General features: G+C 37.2%; 1 protein-coding gene across 1 annotated transcript in view; it reads right to left on the minus strand.

The window, feature by feature from the left end:
- LOC129764485 (C-1-tetrahydrofolate synthase, cytoplasmic) overlaps positions 1-21061 on the minus strand; it is a 30585-nt gene extending 9524 nt beyond the window's left edge. Inside the window, exons 1-3 of the mRNA XM_055763601.1 lie at positions 20917-21061; positions 12277-12528; positions 11967-12177 (exon numbers count right to left, since the gene is read on the minus strand). Coding sequence (XP_055619576.1) covers positions 11967-12177; positions 12277-12528; positions 20917-20942 — 489 coding nt within the window. The 5' untranslated portion in view covers positions 20943-21061. The remainder of the gene's footprint in view (positions 1-11966; positions 12178-12276; positions 12529-20916) is intronic.
- Positions 21062-21531: the final 470 nt, after the last annotated feature.

Here is a 21531-nt window from a genome sequence, read left to right on the forward strand (position 1 = left end):
AAATTTGTAATCTCTTTGCCAATTTCTTTCAGGAAGTATATACCACATTTTCCGAAGAAAATCGCGATCGGAACTACTTTTCATTTTTACCGGATTATCCAAATGACATATCGGTGAACTATCTTTCACAACAGGAAATATGCCATGCACTAAAAAAATTAGACGGAACAAAAGGACCAGGACCTGACGGAATAGCACCTATATTCCTAAAGAACCTGGCTGAGGAACTCACCCTTCCCTTACATTGCATTTTCAATATGTCACTACAAACTGGAATATTCCCAGAAAAATGGAAACAATCTTTTTTGGTACCTATCTTTAAATCAGGCGCTAAATCTGACGTACGTAATTATCGTGGAATTGCCATTATCTCTTGCATTCCTAAACTATTCGAAGCAATATTCAACGAAAAAGTCTTCCAACAAGTAAAGAATAGAATTACGTGTATGCAACATGGCTTCTTCAAAGGCCGTTCAACTGCAACTAATCTGTTGGCTTTTGTGACTTTTATTTTGAATGCAATGGACACACGTAGAAACTCTTTACACTGACTTCAGTAAAGCATTTGACCGCATCGACATTCCATTACTACTCTTCAAATTGCAGAAAATAGGAATGGAACAAAGACTCTTAAACTGGCTCAATTCTTATCTAACAAACCGTGAACAAATTGTTCATTTTCAAAATTCTCTTTCAAATCCAGTAAAAGTCACTTCGGGAGTCCCACAAGGCTCTCATCTTGGTCCTCTTCTTTTCATTCTGTACGTTAATGACATCTCCTTCGTTCTCCAGCGTATCAATGTACTTGTGTATGCCGACGACATGAAGCTTTTCGCGGAAATTGGAAATGAAAACGACATCGAAGCATTTCGAAACGAAATACATGTATTCCATACTTGGTGTGATAAAAATCTACTAACACTGAATGTGAAAAAGTGCAACTCTATAACATTTAGCAGAAAAAAACATGTACCAAATATTGTAATATGTCTTGGAAATCAAAATGTAGAAAAATGTGAAATAGTTAGAGATCTAGGCGTCGTCCTAGACTGTAAACTCACATTCATAGAACACTACAACTCTGTAATAAATAAGGCGAATAGTGTGTTAAGTTTTGTCAAACGCTTCTCACATAACTTCCAGGACCCATACACAATAAAGCTTTTATATATTACATATGTAAGGCCTATTCTGGAATACTGTAACATCGTTTGGAACCCGTATATGGTCGTACATGAAGAACGCATTGAGTCAGTCCAGAAACAGTTTCTTCTATTTGCACTTCGTAAACTCAACTGGACCTCATTTCCACTTCCTTCATATGAAGCACGTTGCATGCTCATAAACATCCAAACACTAAAAGAACGCCGTGAATTTGCAATGCTTTCTTTTGTTAATGACCTAATTTCGCAACGAGTACAGTCAGCTGAATTACTAGAAAAACTGAATTTCTATGTACCTGGGCGTCAACTAAGAACGCGAAATTTGTTTCTAACCAAAACATCCAGAACAAATTATGCAAATAACGCCCCTATCAATCGCATGATGCGTATATACAATCAGCACTGCGAAATAATTGACACAACAATGAATAAAAAACAGTTAAAAAGAAACATGTACCGCAAAAATAATATTTAACCTAAGAAAACATTGTAACATTAGTGTATAAGTGTGTAGTCTACATTTGTTTGACGAAATGAATAAATAAATAAATAAATAAATAAAAATATGTCACCCTTCTAAACTCGAGTCTACCGCGAGTAATCGGTTTTCTACCTTATTAACAAAAGAATTAAGGAAAATTGTTCATAGATGTATAGATATAGTTAATATGTTTAGTTAAGAATTCGGCTCCTTTAAACTTATGTAATTGAGCCTGTAAAAATAAACGAATTAATAAAAAATAATATATATCAATTCATTTTCAACAGAATTACTACCATTTACAATTTAACACTTACACTTGTGCTAAATTTTTCACAATACACGATCGGTCATTGATGTGAAATTTCACAAAGCAACCAACATTAAGGTTCCAAATTTAAATTTTATTTGCTAGAATTAATCGTATCACTCACCTTACTTGCAATATAAAAATGCCCCCGACTTGCATATACTTGCAATGTCGATTTCCCCCAGGCAGCTTGGTTTTAATGTTTCTGTTAGGGAACGCAAAAGCTCCCCCTACTTTCATGTATTTGCAATGTCGAGTTCCCCCAGGAAGCTTGGTTTTGATGTCTCTGTTAGGGACCCGCCGCATGTGTCGTCAATTTCGACCAATCAGAAGTGGGTATTTCCGTTAGGATAGGTGTTGAAAATTTTCAATTATTCGATAGATAGTTTCATGACATATATTATTTTCTTCAATATAAAAAATTGTTAGGGAGTGCCGAAATCGATTGACGCAAAAACCTATCATGAATTTTTTTGACATAGGACTATGTCTTTGATTTCTGTATGGGGGGTCACTCCACGAAAAATGTAACGATTTATTAAGAGTTTTCAAACGCATATTACTCAAAATGGTTATTGCGACATATGTTGTGTTATATATCATTAGACAGGAAATTTATCCAGATTTTTTTTTTTGCTTCAAACAAGAACAGTGAATATAGTATAAAAAGTTTACAATTTGACGATTTAATTGGGTATGTTTTCTTTCGATTGCACTATCCACTCGCTTCCTCCCCGACGCAACGAGCAATCTTTTTGCCTAAATTCGGGCGTTAGCTCATGATGTGAGTTGATGCGTAAAATGGATTATTCTTCATTTACCGATAATAAGCATTAATTTCATATTATATTGTATGTTGTGCTCAATTTGTGCTCAATTTATGTTTTTATCGTGTAGGTCTCACTACTAACAATTTGTGTAATTGTGGTCCAGGATGTCATTATATCGAGTTTGTTGTTTGGTTATGTGAAAATACAATAAATGAATTTAAATGGCTGCTGATTTAGAAGATCGAAAGGGTATACCCACGTAAATCAGATTATAATAGTTTGAGTAGTCGCGATCTTACAGGGCTACAAAGTTATTACAAACAATGTTCCGGACAACGTGGTAATGAAGGAGATAATGCTATTTTTAACTATAATATATTTTTGTAGTCATAGATTTGACTCAGGCTTATATTTATGTAGGTCTTAACTATTTAGACTTGTGTTTAAAAATGATACATGATGACTCTTTGTCTTCTTCTAAAAAGGATAGTAATGAGTTTAATGGTATAATATTTTTGTGTACATTTTTGAACAGCATGCGGTACCGAATTCTACCACGTTATGTCATCTAACCCGTTTAAAGGATACAAGTACATACAGGAAACGGTTTTTCCAGGGCATCCATTTGATGTATCAAAAGAGAAAAAAAATACGGATTTTGAACAATGAAAAATTCAAATTTTAATGCAATTACTACACACAATCAGAGTCCTATGTCAAGATCCCGTCCGTGCCCCTAGGCTCAGACCCGTCAACTTTTTTTTGTACTCCTCATAGTTATGTACTCTCCAATTGGCAACACAATTGGAGTGTAGATAATATGGGTCGCTGGTTACATACAATTATTCCCAAGATAACAAACGCATGGTTCAAGGGATTGATTGTAGGTCGGGACTTCATTCGCGTGATGTCCCGCCTCATGTCTAATCATTACTTGTTAGATGCACTGTAGCATACTTACAATCTCCCCTATTATCTGTATCGCATTGGGATCGTTGATAGTAATATTCGCGTTGGTCATGACATCGAGTATGCGGTCTGGTCCTGTATAAACATTCATTCTGCCAGGGCTCATCTATCGGATTCACTCAGGGCACTAAGAAACATTAAATGTTACTCCATTTGTCGCTTGTCACGATGTAATTGCAGAACATATGTTATTTTCGAATTTTCCCATTTACCTTCAGAGCTTTCCAAAAAGATTCCTGAGAGAGAGGAGAGAAGTGTCGAACCACAATTTCTTGTCCCCTAAAACCTCCACATGCAAAATTTGGCCTCATTAGCTTGATTAGTTCACAAGTTATGCAGAAAATTGTGTTTCATTTGTGTGGCAGTCCCACTTAAGGGAGGGGGAGGAATGTCGAATCATTATAAAAACATGTCTTGCCCCTAGAACCTCCACATGCCAAGTTTGACTCCATTTGCTTGATTGGTTCTCGAGTTATGCGCCTCCTCTCGTTTCGTTTAAACTTAATAAATATGAAAATTCAAAAAACCATACTCAGCTTACAGGAATAATTTATACTAGTTTGAAGTGTATTACTGTTCTTATATATTACTGAGTGTTACATGTCGGATATGGTGAACTGCTGCAATCTTCCAAATTCTCTCTCCCGTAACCCCGTAAACTCCTGTAAACTCCCGTAAACTGTATCTGTTTTACATCGGATAATTTCGGACGGTATTATCTTATTTAACACGGGTGGTATCAATTGCATTTTGGATTGGAACAAAATCGGTACTGTCCATAATTATTATAATCGGAATCCCAACTACGTCAGTGGCCTGCTCGACGCAAGCTACAAAGTCGGAAAATGTGTAAAACTCTTCTCCCTGATGCTTCCTCATGCTTCGCTCAACGACGGTATGATGGAGAAAATAATTGAGGGGCTTAGAATGAAAGGGGTGTAATTGATTTGATCGACTTCTCTACCTCGACTCTCTCTTTTGGTCATAACTTAGCTGCAAATTCATTCCCAGCTGTATTTGACAATCTTGAAGAAAGGTCAGAACCTCATCTATCGGATGGTATAGCAAACTCATATTGGAACGATTTTGCAGTTGAGTTATTAACTAAAGAAAAAGTTGATGAAGAGAAATCGATCAAGTCACTTACATTCCTTGCATTCTAAGCTCTCAATTGGACACAGATTCTCGGCGTTGGTAGCATAGTGCATTTTTTCAAAAAAAAAAACAATGGCAATGTTTTACCCTCAATTGCGCACATTTTGTACAAATCTGTTTTTTTTGTAGTATACGAATATGCTAATTACATATGCAATTTCAATAAAAGCCTTGTACTGAAAATTCTTCGCTCTGGCGCTTACGCCAAAATGCTTTATTTATAAGCTTTTATCATTCGGTCACCACAAAAAAAAAAATCCGTAGGAACTAGAAGTGAGAGAGTTGGAGTTTCATTTTCTATCCCATAAATTAACTTATTAAATAATCATAATGCATTGTGCCATCATAGGGAGCGAAGGATAGTAAAACCGCGTAAAGTAATAATTAAAATGCGAAAATCAATTAAAAAAGGAAGTCAATGTAAGCATTAGTTTTCAATTGTCGTTCCTTAAACCTAATAAATACATCACGTGCCATAACGTTAAAGCTACTCGATTTTTTTTAGTTTTCAGAGAATATTTTGGTACATTTTTTTTGTTTAAACTTTGAAAAGCCTTAACTGCGCAGAACATGGTGGAGTTACGGTACAATTTAGTTAAGATTGTGTTTTCCGGTAATCACATTACCTTCCAGTATGATTTAAACGTGTTCCTCGATATTTTTTGACGTAGAACAACGTCTTTCATCAAGGATGCCAAATCAGAAAACTGGTCACGTTTTTATGAAATAAAGTAAACGTTAATAACTATTTTTGCCGCGAACGGATTTTGGCGATTTACATACCAAACGAATCGGAAATTGCCTAAGATTTGTTTTATATGCTAGACATTACAATCCCATAGTTTGTATATGATTTGAATTGATGAAAATTGGAAGCCTATTTCCCATCTCCTCATACATTTGTTCGGTCCATTTGTGTGCTTTCCCGAACAGAGCCGTCAATAACGAGCAACTTATCGACGAGCAACGAAGGGGAAATCGTAAGATGTAAAGTCTCTGTGAACAAAGGAAAAGAAGAAGAACGAAGGGGAATATTTGCTTAGAGTATAAACAATGCATCTCGCTGAGGCAAACTTTCATTCTTCGTGAGGAAATCGACTGAACAACATCGTTGCTGGGCGAGCCGGAGTGGAGGAGTAATATTAGGAGGAGTTGTAATATTATGAATAAAGTAGAGTTTTCCAAGGGCCTTTTTGAAGGTTAGAGACGAATGAACTGAAGGAGTTTAAAGTCTCAAGCAAGGAAGGAAAGCAAACTTTCAGTATCGTTCTGTATTTAAAGCAAAATTCTTCCTCGTTTGCGTCATCATATGTCTTCATATGTCATGATGTCTTGCAATTATTGCATCAAACTGACGCCATTGTATTAAGGTTCTGAGCTACACAATTGTGTGGGGGATTATCAAGCTAGTCTATTGTCAGCCCACCAAGAAAATAAATGTTCTGGAATTTTGTCAGTGATTTGGTTTCGCATGACGGTGGGAAAACTCTCTCCACAAAGGATGACAGCTAAGCTAATCTAGTCTGACAATATTAACAATCGCCTAATTTTTTTATGCTATGATTGACGATTGTGTGGTGTTGCAAATTATGCAGTCGTAATGATAAATATAAACAAGGACGGAAGATAGCGGGAGGGAAATATCTACGCTAGGGTATTGGTAATGAATCTCTACTGAGGCAAATATTCAGCCTTTTTCCAAGCAGTTAACATTGATTGTTTTCTGTCATCAATGCATTGAACTGACGATATGGTGAAGCAGGTGTTAAGGTTGTGCACCAAAAAATTATTTGGGGAATACCAAGTTGAGCTTGAGCTTGAGCTTGGGTAGACTGTACAATTCGTAGTTGCTCTCCGTGATTGACCTGAACCAACCAAATTACACAAAGAACACACAGAATGACACTTGGGACTAGCAAATCATTCTCGTTGTGCAATTTTCGGTGATTCGAGCTTTAAATGGTCAATAACGACGCCGGCCACGTCCTTACAGTCACCAGGGGAAGGGAAGGAATGTTAGTATGATATTCGCCGCCCGAAGGCCAGAAGGGTCGCCTCTATAGCGTGGTTCCCTAGCGTTTATCATGGAAGGGATAGTTGTTAGTAGGGAGAGGTAAGAATCAGGATTCACTGTGGTAAGTGATGTGATTATGTATAGGTGAACTATCGACCACTCGACGGAACAAAATTCTGAAAATCTTCTAAGTCATAACACGCAGCAGAGATTATCTTTAGGTATTCTAAAAAGGAAAACCTGTTAGTATGATTGGACTGGCTGTATATTTTGTTATTTCATCGTACGTACGAATCTAAATTCAATCGCGATGGCGAAGAGTCTCTTTAGGAAACCTGAAAAAGTAACCGAGAGAATTCCTATGGAACCAATAAGACGGGCGATATATTTCGTTATTCATTCCGCGTACTCTGTATCGAACTCTAATATCGATGGCGGGAGTTATGTTTCGGAAATCTGAGAAGCTAATCAAGAGAACTAAACGGATGAAGAACCTATAGTCTGAGTTTATATACTCAATTTAGTGGCTGGAATTGAAAAATCAGGAACCAAAAACTAATATAAATGTATCTAATATAATCAACTAACCAATTGCTTGAAATGAAAACTAAAATAAGAGTCTTCTGACTCAAATTATGAAATTCTGAAATTATAAATTCCTAACATAATTAAATCATGAGCCTGATTACGAACGCCACCCCACGGTGAAAACGAGACGAAGTGTATTTACCCTTGCATACCAATCATCTCGTCCCCAACGAAAAGTGAAGCTCGCTATCAGGCCCCCTATTATCCGCACAATACGTCAGATAAACAACGATGGATTGAAACATCCCTTAACAAAAGAACAAAAACATACATTGAAAAGAAAAAATAACAGCGATGAACTCGAAAGATAGAAAAAAGAAAACTTGCACAAACACCAAGGACAAGTGAAGACAGCAACTAAAACGCTGACACCATCTAATCAAATGAAAAAAAAGCGTATCTGAAAATCCGCTAAATCTAATAAAGTGAAAAAACATGTCGGTTCATGGTACAGGGCATGAAGAATACTTCCCGAAACTCGCGGCTTGCATGAGAAAGCCGTTGTCAAATCCTCCACTATTTTCAGAATCACCATTCTACAGAAAGGAATTGAATAACGATAATAAAAAGTGGGGCGATAATAAAAAAAAACTTTTCCGTCCACATAAAACATGCATTCTGGATATCACTATAATGATTGGGCGAATCCATTATAAAGGGAAAAAGGGGAATTCAAAACACAAAAATAGAGGTCTCACTGTACGCAGCAATTGTAGGCCAACCTCCCCACTAAAGGGACTTGCATCTTATACCGCATCCAAATCTTTAAGGAAAAAAAATGTTTGAAAGAATGAATAGAAGCACTTAGCTCACGATGTGGCATAACGCCTGTTGATTCTCCCGCGGTGATAAACGCACTACGACATATACACACACAAACACTTTGCACTAAAACTGATGGGGAGAAGATACGCGAACAAGTCTAAGCCGGTTCGACGAATTAGCAAATTGGCGAAAAAACGAAAAAAAGCACTTTTAGTCTTTCTGAGCAAATACTTTTCGAAGATACTCCGACATTTGACACATTTTCACACGGTGGATGAAACCGAAACACGTTTGAACACGTTGCACGACGATGAAAAAAAAAACAAACGCGGAGCGAACTAGAATGCGTCTGCACCCGACGACTGCCCGATCGGAACTCCTTATTTGGGGAATACCAAGTTATTCAATAAGTTATATGAAGTTATTAATTTATTTGGCTCGCGTGCCAGTCGCAAAACTGCTTTCAACTAGGATTACATTTGCGCTTATCGTGATCATAAAGAAGCAGTGCTACTCTTTTCGGGGTTGTTGAGATTAACAGAAAGAATTTATTTCGTTTATTCAGTCACCAAGAAAGTAAATGTCGATCTGAAATTTTGTATGTTATTTGGTTTCGCTTGCCAGCAGCAAAACTTTATCCACTAAGGGTGACAGCTGCTCTGATTCTACAATAAAAGAAAAACATTTCAGGGCGACCATTTCAAAATTTTCGTAGCCTTATAAAATAATATCCGCAGTTATAAACAAGCGATTTGAATTAACGTGAATTACGTCAACAATTCGGTCGTGTCCTAAACACAACCCCCTAGATTTTTTTTTTTGAAAATTATGGCTAATTTTCCCGAAACGCCACCCTGCATCTATACCAGATTCATTATCACCTGGGACATGCGGAGACAATGAAGAATTTTTTTCAAGTGCATTTTGCTTGAAAAAAAAAGATTATCTTGGGACTATTTTTCCCTCACACTATCTGTCAAATGTTTCTCCGATCAAAGAAATAAACGTTTTCGTGACTCGCACTTGGTTTATTTACGTTTGTATCCGAAGCAGAATTTTACTCGCGAAAGTGGTCAGTATGACTAAAAATACGTTGTTCAGCGAAAGACTGTCCGAATACGAGTAGAAATACTCGCGTAAGTTTCCATCGTTTACCCTCGGATGCGTTCATACACATGCACTGGGTCGGTTTTCGTGGAGACCGCAAACTTATTCCAAACAAGGATTCCCGTGTCTGTGGAGTAAATGCAATGGTTGAATTTTTATAAACTAATACAGGTCGGACTCGATTATATACAGACTCGATTATATGTGATTCGATTATATACAATTTTGGACTCGATTATATACAGTTTGGAAAAAAATATTTTTTATATTTCAAATATGACTTATTTCAAGAAGAAATGTAACATTTCAACGTTAAGGTGGAATTTAAGTGGCTATTACATGCACAGTGTAGTAAAAATAGTGATTTTTGAAGATTTAGCTTGAATTTTCATTAGTAATTGTTTAAATCGATATTGCAGCCAAATTAAGAAAGACAGAAGTTGGGCGTCAAAGAACAAATTGTAGAGCGGTTAAAGAACTTCAATTTAATTGATAGAAACAATTTAGTTTCATATAAATTCTTAGGATAATTTAATAATAACACATTAAAAATTACTAACTTTGAAGTTTATTACCTCCAAAATGTTATTTAAATCCAGTAACTTAGATGTTTTACTACTATATCCTGTACTACATTTTCTCAACTATCAAATGAAGGCAACAGAATTGGATTATGCGTAGAGGGTTTTTTTTATCAAATATGATCATCTATCACCTTCTGAGAGATTCTGGAAAAAAAATTATGTGAGAAAGGTGTTTTCTGACTTTAAGGGGATGATTGAAAAATCAAATTTAAAATCAATTTTTCAAAATCTTTTATTTTCAAAAAACGTATTCTTCGTTTGCAAAAATAACTAATAAAATTATTTTTTTTGACTCGATTATATACAGGATTCGATTATATACTGTGAAAAGAAATCAAAAACTGTATATAATCAAGTCCGCGCTGTAGTGTTGCAAAGTTTTCTTTTACTTTTGCAGGACCATAATAGTTTTGTTTCAGTTCAACCAAACGTGGTGATTGATCATGATTTTTTTGCCTTATGTATGAACTCGAATGGAATAAATGTTGTAATTCCTTTAATTCGTATTTTGCTTGACGCCTTTAGACGGGCTTCGCGGATTCTCTTTTCAAAATAATAAAGACATTATTTTTAATGTTCACCCCCACTAGAACGTCTTTAGAGTATTTTCATCTATCACACATAAACATTGTTTTTATGCTGGTAGTTTTCTGCTAGGGGTATTTAGTGTTGAAAGTCGAAAATTCTAGATAAAAGTGGAGTAAGTTTTTTTTAGATAAATGAAAAACTTGGGCTTAAGGGTTAATTGATGCAAAAGGTAGTTCGTTCATTTTTATAAATTTTGATTTGTTTTGCCTTTGATGACAATACTTTATCTATGTAGTAAATATTTATATATATTTATAAAAAAATAACACCTTTTCCCCTCCTGATTATTGGATCTCTTTTGAAATTTCTATTGAATTTTTTTGACAATCAATTTGATTCTATCCGCATGACCCAGATTACCACTAGTTAGAGCTATTTTTTGGCTATGTGTTCCTTGGTTCTGTATCAATTGAAATCATTCCCTGGAATGATGATACGACCAATCTCCATAAAAATCCTCATGGAAAAAATCCAAGAAATGGAATCACTTGAGGTTTCCTCAATCCATGTTTTTGTATTACACGAACTTGAGGAGTTTCCTTTAATATTGAAACATGCGTTCAAAGTATTGTATGTGTTGAACTTATCATTTGTTTAGTTTTAGGTTTGCCATTTCACATTATGTATCGTTTATAAACTGAACAATGTTTAAGATTTGCCGTTTTCACGAAAGTGGCCACGTGACATTCTTTATAGTGCGAAATATAGTTCCTAATTGCGTGATAACGTCAATCCGACATCATGCGATTAGACGACACTGAACATTTTATAATAGAGCTTCAAAAAAAAAATCATGTCTACGTGGCCGATCCTTGAATTGTTTCCAATTAGTTCAAATAGTTTATAGTCGATGAATAATATCTTACAACAAATAAATGGCACAAATAAAATTATAAATTCAAAAAATAAAATGAAAAAAATATTCATCAGAATTATTTTTGTCCCTTCATTCCTAGCTTCCCGAATATCCATTTGTATCGATATCGTACAATAATTTACTACTGTAGGTTAAGTTACAATTAATTATACTTCAAAATTTTATATGTCAATTGACAAAAATTTACAAAATTTTATTTGTCAATTTACTTTACAACGTATAATAGGTGAGTTAAAATAAATCGGTACTACAATTGGGAATTGAATTGTACAAATTTAAGAAAAAAGGTACACTTTCGGATGACCGATATACGCTCGAAGAAGAAACAGTTTTATCTTATACTTTTCCCAGTATAATCCCTGAATTGTATCGTCAATGGGTATAGCACAAATCGTGTTAATGTTTGCGTACAACTGCAGACATTGACAAAATTTCTTGCGTAACATATTATTTTTGTTTTGTTCGAGAAGGATTTCAATACAAAAGAATTATGTTTTCACGTAAAATGTTGTGCATTGGACAACACATCTTGTCTTATCAGATAATACATTTGAGGATTGTCCCATAAAATTTATGAGAGCAGAATACTACTCACCACCGCCAACAATTCGTCCTGCGTGGTTGACCGCGGCAGTTGCACGTGTTCCGCGTAGATACCGATCTCCTCCGCGGCCTTAGTCTTCATCCGAATGTACACATTGGAATCCTCCCGCCCGCCAACTTGCACAATCGCCAGTCCCGGAACCAGCGTCGGAATTTTGTTTCTTATCTCACTCACATCTTTTCTTAACTTATCACGAATTTCTCTGTGGAATAATTGGTAGGGAAGAAAAACACATTCAATCAATTTCGAACAATTTCACTTGAATAGCACATTGAACAGCACGCGTTTAACGGGAACTCACTTGGCAATATCGGTGCCAGAAAGGATCTTAGCCGTTCCAATCATGTTCGCTTTGCTCGCACAACAATCTTCCTTTGGAGGGGGATCACTTTGCAAAAACTGGGACACGTCCTGCTCGGTTGGGATGCCGTTGGCGAATGACGGCAGCGTAAATCCGTTACTGGCCACTAGTTTTTGGTTTGAGCCGGGAGGTTCAGGTTCTGACGCGTGTTGCCAATCCAATGGTGGTCGACGAGTGTCCGCGAATGCTGAGCTGCAAGTGAAAACTAGTGAAGTCAACTGATGTCGAGAAAAGGATCCCCGCGAGAGCATGCTACTACGCGAGAAATGCCGATTACAATTAAGCAGCATCATTTGTGTGAGAGATTAACGCGAACAACTAGATTAATACTTTCATCGATCGATCGGGATCTTGGCTGTGCTGTGGAATGGTGAATCGGGTAATCGTCATCGAAGTTGTTGTGTAGCTGTTCAGAGTAGTGACACATTGCCGAGGGTCAAGCCTGATACCAGGCAGCTTAGCCGAGTGTGTGGGGAGATAAGTCGGCGGAAGATGTTGTCGTCAGCGGCGCGCGATTATCGGCCGAAGGACAAGGGCTTTGCGCGCGCTCACTCTCTTCCTTGGTGCATTGATTGCGAACTATTTTTAGAGGCATCATTTTGGTTTTACACCTCCAGGACCGATGTGAGACGAGAAGGGAGGTGGTGCTTAATAAGTCGATTAATCAGCCATTGGCGAACGATGGTACCCTGCGATGACAGTGGTGAAACTAATCGTGTGTTTGGAAAGACTAAATTCATCTTTTAGAATTTTAGAAACTCAGACGAGGGTAACGACAGACTTTCATGCAAGTTGAAATTTTTCGTCTGTGACATCTACTGAAAGTGACAATTTCTTCCGTGGAAGACCAATAATTGATTGTCCTGAAACCACAATCGAAAGTGCGCGGACGACTTGGAATATTTCGTACAAATATCTTACACCAAAATATTACAAATATCTTACACCAAGGGATTAATAGAAGTCTTGCGTTATACAGTAAGGTGCTGTCCACATACCACGTGGCCAATGTTAAGGGGGGGGGGGGTTATGGGGGTATGAAAATGTCCACGCTTGTTCACGGAGAGGGGGCAGGAGGATAGGCTATCACCGATAACTTCTAAATTAAATAAAACCAGCTGCCTGAGCGTGCGTCATATATTTTTACTAATATCATTGAACTTCTTCACTGAAATCCATATTCTAAAAATAACTCACGTAAATTGTGAGCGACCGAGCTATTTTGTATGAACCTATAACTTTCATAGTTGCGGGCTATGCATAGACGTTCATAGTTCAAACCCATAAAAAATAAGTGATTCCATAATGGTTAAGTTCCCATGATATTACACATATGGTTTTTTTTATCAAATACAATTTTCTATAGAGCTTGTTCTATCTATCAATTAGTCTCAGGCAGTCTTCCGAAAAACACTTACACATGTCACCGCGATGTGAAAATTCCATGTTTTTGTTTGAATTCGAACATGATTTTCGCTAGTGTTGAATGTCTATCTCAAACACGAACAATGATACACAAACGTAAACATGTGAAAAAAAACACGATGTTTATAATTCAAGAACATCATGTACAAACATATCACCCGATGTCGCATTATTCATTACTTTCATTTCGTTTCTTTTCATGCACGAAAAGAAATTATTCATCTCAAAACATTTCTTCGTAGAATACTTTTTCACAGAAAAGAACTTAAAATTTAGTTCGCATTACAGAAAATGGGTGGGTTATATATATAATATAACCGCAAGGTTGACGTGGAACTACCTAAGCTTAGCAATCATTTCAGTGAGCCGAAGATATGAAGTTCTACTTTTTATACTATAGAGGATTCAAACCTGAAAGTTCATTCACCTCTAGTGCCTGTACGATTTTCCCAGGTCCCTAAGTTTAGGAGACCGTGTTAAGGAAACATATTCTAGTTTGCACAAAGGCAAGCGAGTACAAAAGTACTCGCAGTTTGTATTTATTTGCAAAGCCGATTTCCCCAGACATCTTGGTTTTGAAGTCTGTGTTAGGCAAACACATTTTAGTCGGAACAAAAGACGGGTGGGTAATGTCGGGGACATAACCGGAGTGACGTAGGACTATACAAAGGGGACAGCTTTTGTTAAATATATATTTTAAATATATTGTTTTATTTTCTTCTCCTTCGTGAATACCTACCTATCTACCTGAAAAATGGATTAGTTTACTGTTTACTCTTTATGAATATGTTGATGGTTCTGAAAAGAACCTTTGGTGTTGTGTTTTTGTTATCACTCGATATTCCCATCTTGTTCGGTTAAACCTTCCTGTTTAGCTATTGCGTTTGCCACTCGCCACAGCTTTCACAGTTGGAAAATTTCTTCCCATCCAGCTTGTGACATGTTGTTCAGTAAATTACATTTAATGCGACGTGCCGGAGAAACACTTTGCCACTCACTGAAACTAATTGTTGCCTTGATGAGCGCCGAACCGAAGCTGCTCTGTTCTTGATGCGGGTTTTCTGATTGTCGTGAGCAGCTTTGCAAGCCAACTCGAGCACTCCGACGGCTGAAACTCTATAATCGCTGTTAGGTAGACTGGTGCTTCGGCACCAATCCGTTCGGCCTAGTTACCCTTGCGGAGCAATCAGTGAATGCGACCAACAGGGAACTGGAGACCTGCACGGTTCGAGTGAGACTTTGCCTTTCCCTTAACTTGTCCTGCTTTGTTACGTCCACGATGCCGATGCCGTACAACCACACGGGTTTACGGTTTGAAAGAAAATAAGATATTTTTCTTGGGGTCCGCGTGTTTTATACTCTAGCGGTACACACTCACAGGATAGAGACAAATCGGTAGACTCAGCCAGAGGGGCGAGTCCAACGAGACGAACGAATGAGCGTTAAAAGGAAGCGATGGCAAAAAAAATACATTCATTACGATTTGTTCGCTCGTTGGATTCACATGCAGGGGTCCTTTTCAGGATCACAAAATTATCTTCATTCTAAAGAGTTTATTGTTTTGTTATCACTCGATATCCCCATCTTGTTCGGCTAAACCTTCTTGATTAGCGATTTGTTGCCACTCGCCACAGCTTTCACAGTTGGAAAATTTCTTCCCATCCAGCTTTGTGACATGTTGTACAGTAAATTACATTCAATGCGACGTGCCGAAGCACCACTCAGTGTCGCATTGGAGGCGATTTTAACCTGTAATTGAACATTTGCGATGACAGTGGTACAGTGTCGACTTTCAATGTGGGGTCATAATTTGGATCTCTATGTTTACAAAAATGTCCAACTAAATAAGTCGCATTACATGTCCGTCCAATTAGCTAAATGTCGAACTAATTGTAAATTACTGTACTTTCAATCTGGAAACAATTTAAGAATTGGTGAAAATTGAATAATCAGGAAAGTCCCCAACTATCAATAAGCTCAGAACAACTGCCACATAATTCACATAATCATCAGATCCTGGCAAACAAATTGTGAAAAAATCAATTTGTGTTTTATTATTATTTTGGATAATGTTTTAGAAAGCATTGAACTGTATTTCATAAACTCTTTTTTGGAAGGTTTAATGGCCCTGAAAAGCGCCTTGTTTTATAGAATGGTTCCAATTTAGAAAACTTAGTACTCGTGGTTTTGAAATACAACCATTTTGAACGCCCTCGATGCCGCCTTGTTCTGGATTTGCCACCAAAGCAGTTTATATAAAGAACAAACTTTTTTCTTCTGCTACCTGGTGCCGTTTTGCGATTGCGCTTGCCACTCGCTGCAACTGCCTGTTGTCTTGATGTCCACCGAACCGAATGTGTTCTGTTCCGAATGCGGGTTTTCTTATCGTAGCGAGCAGCATTGCCAGCTAACTCGATCACTTCGGCGGCCGAAACTATATAACGCCGGCTAGGTGTACTGGTGCACTGGTACTAACGCGCTCGGCCTAGCTACCCTTGCGGGGAACTCCAGATCAACACGGTTCGAGCGGGATTTTGCCTTTCCCTTCACTTTTCCTCCTTTACCATGCCCAGACATGGCTGCTTGGGTTGGTTTGTTGATGTGTTGTGATGCGAACCGATGTGGTGTACGGTTTGAATGAGAATGATCGTTACGGAAGGAAGGAAGGTATTGTATTATAGAGACTTTAAACTTTTGCAGTTCATTCGTCTCTAGCCTTGAGAAAGGCCCTTTGAAAACTCTACTCTACTCTACTCCAGCGCTACCACCTCCGCCCTCTTACCTTGAGAAAGGCACTCGATCCCTCGCCGTCCAGCTCGTCCAGCAACGATGTTGTCCAGTCGGTGTCCACACAAAGAATGATCGTTACGGCAGCGGAGCGGGGATTTTTAAGCTGACTGGCTGGCTCGAGAATTACGCATGTGTGAGACTGCGACCAATGTTTCGTTCATTTTTTTCTTTTTCCTTTCCAATCGTGCTTCATTCTATTTCGCTGCTGCTCTGGTTGCCCGTTTTGGTCGGTACGATTTGAGGAGCACAAAATGGACCAATCAAAAATGAGCACATAGAGCATTTGGACAATGCTTGATATTTCACAATTATTCAATTATTTATCTCAAGAAAAATGAAATGTTATTCGTTATGATAGATGCGTAGATATATTTCCTATCAATTGATGCAAAAACCTTTGCGATCTATTGAGAAATGCTCGAGTTAAAAGCGTTCCAAATCTTGCATTTTTTCCTACTTGTTCAGTGCCTAGATTTCCATTTCACCCCCTATATCTTCCGGTTAGACGTAGTCCTACGTCAAAAATGCCCCCGACTTGTATGAATTTGCAATGTCAATTTCCTCAGACTCCTTGGTTCTGATGTCTGTGTTGGGGAAACACATTTCAGTCGAAACAAAAATACCCCCAATCTGCATGAATTTGCAATGCCAATTTCCTTGCTCTCCTTGGATTTGAAGTCTGTGTGAGGGAAACACATATCAGTCGGAACAAAAATACCCCCGACATTCATGTATTTGCAATGCCGATTTCTTCAAGGCTGCTTAGTTTTGATGACTGTGTTAGGGAAACCGTAAATCGGGCCAATCAAAACGAGGCAGTTAGGGCGTTTAGATAACGCTTAACATTTTACAGTTTTTCAATTGTTTATCTAATGATAAATTGCATTTTATTAATTGCGATTGAAATATTCCCTATCAATTGATGCAAATATCCTTCCGATCCAGTAAGAAATGTTCGAGTTGTAAGCATTCGGAATCTTTCATTTTTTCCTGCATGTTCTTTGTTTAGGTTTTCATTTTACCCCCCATATACTCCGGTTAGACGTAGTCCCACGTCAAAAGTTGCCTGAACTAAGAGGCTATGAGTTCATACACATTTTGCAAGTCTGAATCCTTGGTTTCGTGTAAAGAAAACATTTTCTGAATAGATAGAAGCTTTCTATGAGAATTTTTTGCGTGCATGTTGACAATTGAAGTCTGGGGAACCGACTGCACAGAGGGCGACGTCGTACAAATGCTGACCAAAAACTAAATACCCAAAAATTAGTTTTAGATGCAACCTTCAGCGGCACACAGCAGAACCAGTAGAGAAATTTCAGCGTCTAAAACATACCATTAATTTCTCGATGTTATCACAAACTGAATGAAGGAAAAAACTAAAAGCTACGCTTACACTACACTACATATGCTATTTGTGCATGCGATTGCATCATTCTTTCTTCTCCTCTTCCTCGCTCGTTTTATAGCTCGGGTCGCGTTCGTCGCAAACAAGCAGTATTGGCCATTTGTATTCAAAATTGTTGCTCCCGTGGTCGAGTGGTTAGTCTCACGCCTAACATGTCACTGCTGAATAATTCTGGTACTTTATATTCCATTAAAATTATAGAAATACTAGCTGTACCTGCCACGCTTTGCTGTGGCACAGTGTGATTGCATGGTTGAGTTGAATTTTTCATTTTTCTATGTTGTAACAACAATCCTAGATGTGTTTGGTTGTTTTGTATATTGTATCATAGTTTGAGCTCAGTCGGTTTCGTAGTTTTCGAGTTTTTAACGCGCACACAAACGAACAGAAAACTTTTATATATATAGAGATAGATGAGGGGAATCGATAAATTTTAAATCACTCCGAAACACAATTTCAGTTCATGATTTTGACAAACACGTGGAAAAAAGATGTTTCCTTCACATAGAACTCATATTTATTACTGAATAGTCGATTTTCATTAGAAGCTCAATTTCAGAAACGCACTCTGGTCATATATAAAATCATCTTTCTTCCAATTTTCCAATTTTCTATACCGTAACAACATTCCTTAAAGTGGATTGTATATTGTGTATAACTTTGAGCTCAATCGGTTCCGTACTTTTCGAGTTTTTGACGCCTACACAAACGAACAGAACATTTATATATATATAGTGATTATAATCAAAATTTGTTGTGGGTGACTAAACATCTCCGCCACGCTCTATTAAATTTTAGTACTTGTTCGAATAGCTAATAATAGCGAATGTTACGTGAATTCAATATGTAAATTGATGCGTGCACTAAATAATGATATTAGTTGTGAAAAACTCTGATATCAATCGATGTTTATTTTGATCAGAACAGATAAAGAGGTTTATTTTATTTGCCCAATATTTTAGACGAAACACCCATTGTCATGATAGGAAAGCATTTTTTCCATGTCAATATACACACCACGCGTTGAGTGGTGGTGGTGTGGTGCCCGATTCGCTTCTTCTACTCTACGCACTGCTGATGCTTGGGTTGAAAATGCAACAGAAACTGTACACCATGTTCGAACATCATGTGATGGTGTTGATGTTGGATTAAAGAGGCTTTAAACTTTTCAGTTCATTCGCCTCTAACATCATGTGAAACATTAGGATAAAACATCGTATGTCCAAACATACCACGAATACAAACATGTCACATTTTCAAACATAGGTACGAAAAAATCATGTTTGTATTCAAACACAAAACTGCGAACAGCAGCGTGGACATGTTTATCCCGGACGCAGTGTTTTTTGTGAAACATGGAAGACTGGTCTCAGTCTGTATAGTTTTTCATGCAGAATTTCGTGTAAAATTATTTTTTCGCATTACTTTTTTCGAAAAGTAAGTCTCGAAAAGAATTTTTGAAAGTATTAGAATCCCGTCAATTTCTAGGAATTAATATTTACACTTGCGTGAAATGATCCATGCGCCACTAGTCGTCAAACTTCAATCAATTGACCCAGTATTTCCTTTTTTCAGAAAATTTCACATAGATTGCAGTTGCAAAACATTTGAATTGATGGATTGATCTTTAGAAGTAAAAAAATACTTACAATTTTTCGTTTTTTAAGGGTTTAAATTATATTTTTTTTTCCCAAAAATACATGATAAATTTGATTGTTTCTATCAACAAAATAAAGCTCTCCAACCCTTCTACCTTCCTCGACACTACAATGTTATTCCTATTGTTATCTTTCACTATTTAAAAAAAAGTTCTAAAACAAAATATTATGGAAAATTTTCTCACCTTTCAAATGAATTCAATTCAATTGTTCTATGTAGCGTACTTTTGAATTGGAATCAATTTAAGAGAAAAAATGGGTCTCAAGAAGTCTTCAACTTTCATAGTTGAGATTTGAGCTCGATTTTATAGTTGGCAATCAATGAATCGTGCGTTGTCTGATGCCATTCTTCCCCGCGAGCACTTTGAAAGTCATCTAGACACTCAATGCAAAATGGTCTATAAGGATTTGAAAAATGATAAAATATCTTAATACGCTTTTAATACCCTCTGAAACTTCTCCGAATTATGGCGGAAAAGGTTTTGAATTGCGCTACCGACTAAAGGTGAATCGGAAATCCAGAGTGAAGAAGAATCGGCATTAGCAGTGATCGATCATATTCTTCATCTGAATTTTGAGTAACACTGTAACTCTGCCATAAAACAATGCAAAACAATGCATCTTTGTAGTAAAATGTTCTACTGGAAGCGAAATAATCAAGTTGATTGGATTATGGTGTCTGGCGTCTATGTGATATCAACACATTTTCTTTTGCAAGTGTTTATAAAATCGTGAACTAAAAATGTATTTGAAAATGTTTTTAAATCCATTTACTTTTATTCGATTGGCGCTTGCAATCACAATTAGTAAAGCTCAAGATCAATCGTTGAAGTTGTGTAGTTTATATTCAGATGTGAGTTGTTCCTCACCTGGTCAACTGTATATTGCGTGTTTCCGTGTTAGCAAACCAGATAACCTTTATATATTCGCTTATAATGGAAAAAAAAACATATACTCACAAGTATTTGAAAATTTAACTTATATGAAGCATGCGGTTTGTTATGCTACTCATTTCTCTACCATACAAGAACAATGGGCCACAACTGGTACAGGTACAACTGTTACATTGGCGATTTTTTTTTAATCCAACATCATCATCATCACCAACACTTGATTTACTCAACGAACGAACGAACGTGATGAATTATAGAGGTTTTACACTTTTCAGTTCATTCGCCTCTATGATTTACTCAAGATTGATTCTTTGATCCTATACCGCGATACCGTTGATTTTCAATTTTTTGACTGCTGTTTTGCTGCTGTTATTCTATCTCATAAACGATTGCTTGATTCTATACTCACTGCGATAAGTCTGCTAAATGCGGCATTCTGATAGATCTCACACAAAATTACAAATAATATTACAGATTTCATTAAAATTAAAGAAACGCGTCTTTCTGATTTCAAAAAGGGAATTACCGTCCAGTCAATATAAACAAAACATGCCTCAACCAAAACAAGTAACTCACGCTTCCCGCCTTTTACGCTACTTGTCACTTCGAAGGTGAGAACCTGCACTACTGAGCTCCTGCAACATTATATGTTGCATATGTGTAAAACTGACGCATTTTCGATTCCATGTGATTCATTATAACTACATCCTTTTTTTTATAACTTTAGAACCCATTCCAACAAGTTTGAGGCCAGAGGCGATTGAAAATTCCGCACCGCCGCTCGATTTATCCTCCGCACTAGTCGCTATCAGAAATAATTTCCCAAAATTTATGAACGTTTGACAACTGGCGCAATCGAGGTTTTTGCAATGTCGCATATCATTTGTCATCGCGCAGAGCGGCTCCCCGTTTCGGCTCAGTTGGAGGCGGCTGGATGAACAGAATCTACTGCCACTGATCTCTCGTCGCGAATGGATACGGGCCAAAAGTTGACGTTCCTGATGCTTCACGGATTTACGAGTCG

Source organism: Toxorhynchites rutilus, chromosome 1 (genome assembly GCF_029784135.1).
Source record: "Toxorhynchites rutilus septentrionalis strain SRP chromosome 1, ASM2978413v1, whole genome shotgun sequence".
Lineage (NCBI taxonomy): Eukaryota > Metazoa > Arthropoda > Insecta > Diptera > Culicidae > Toxorhynchites > Toxorhynchites rutilus.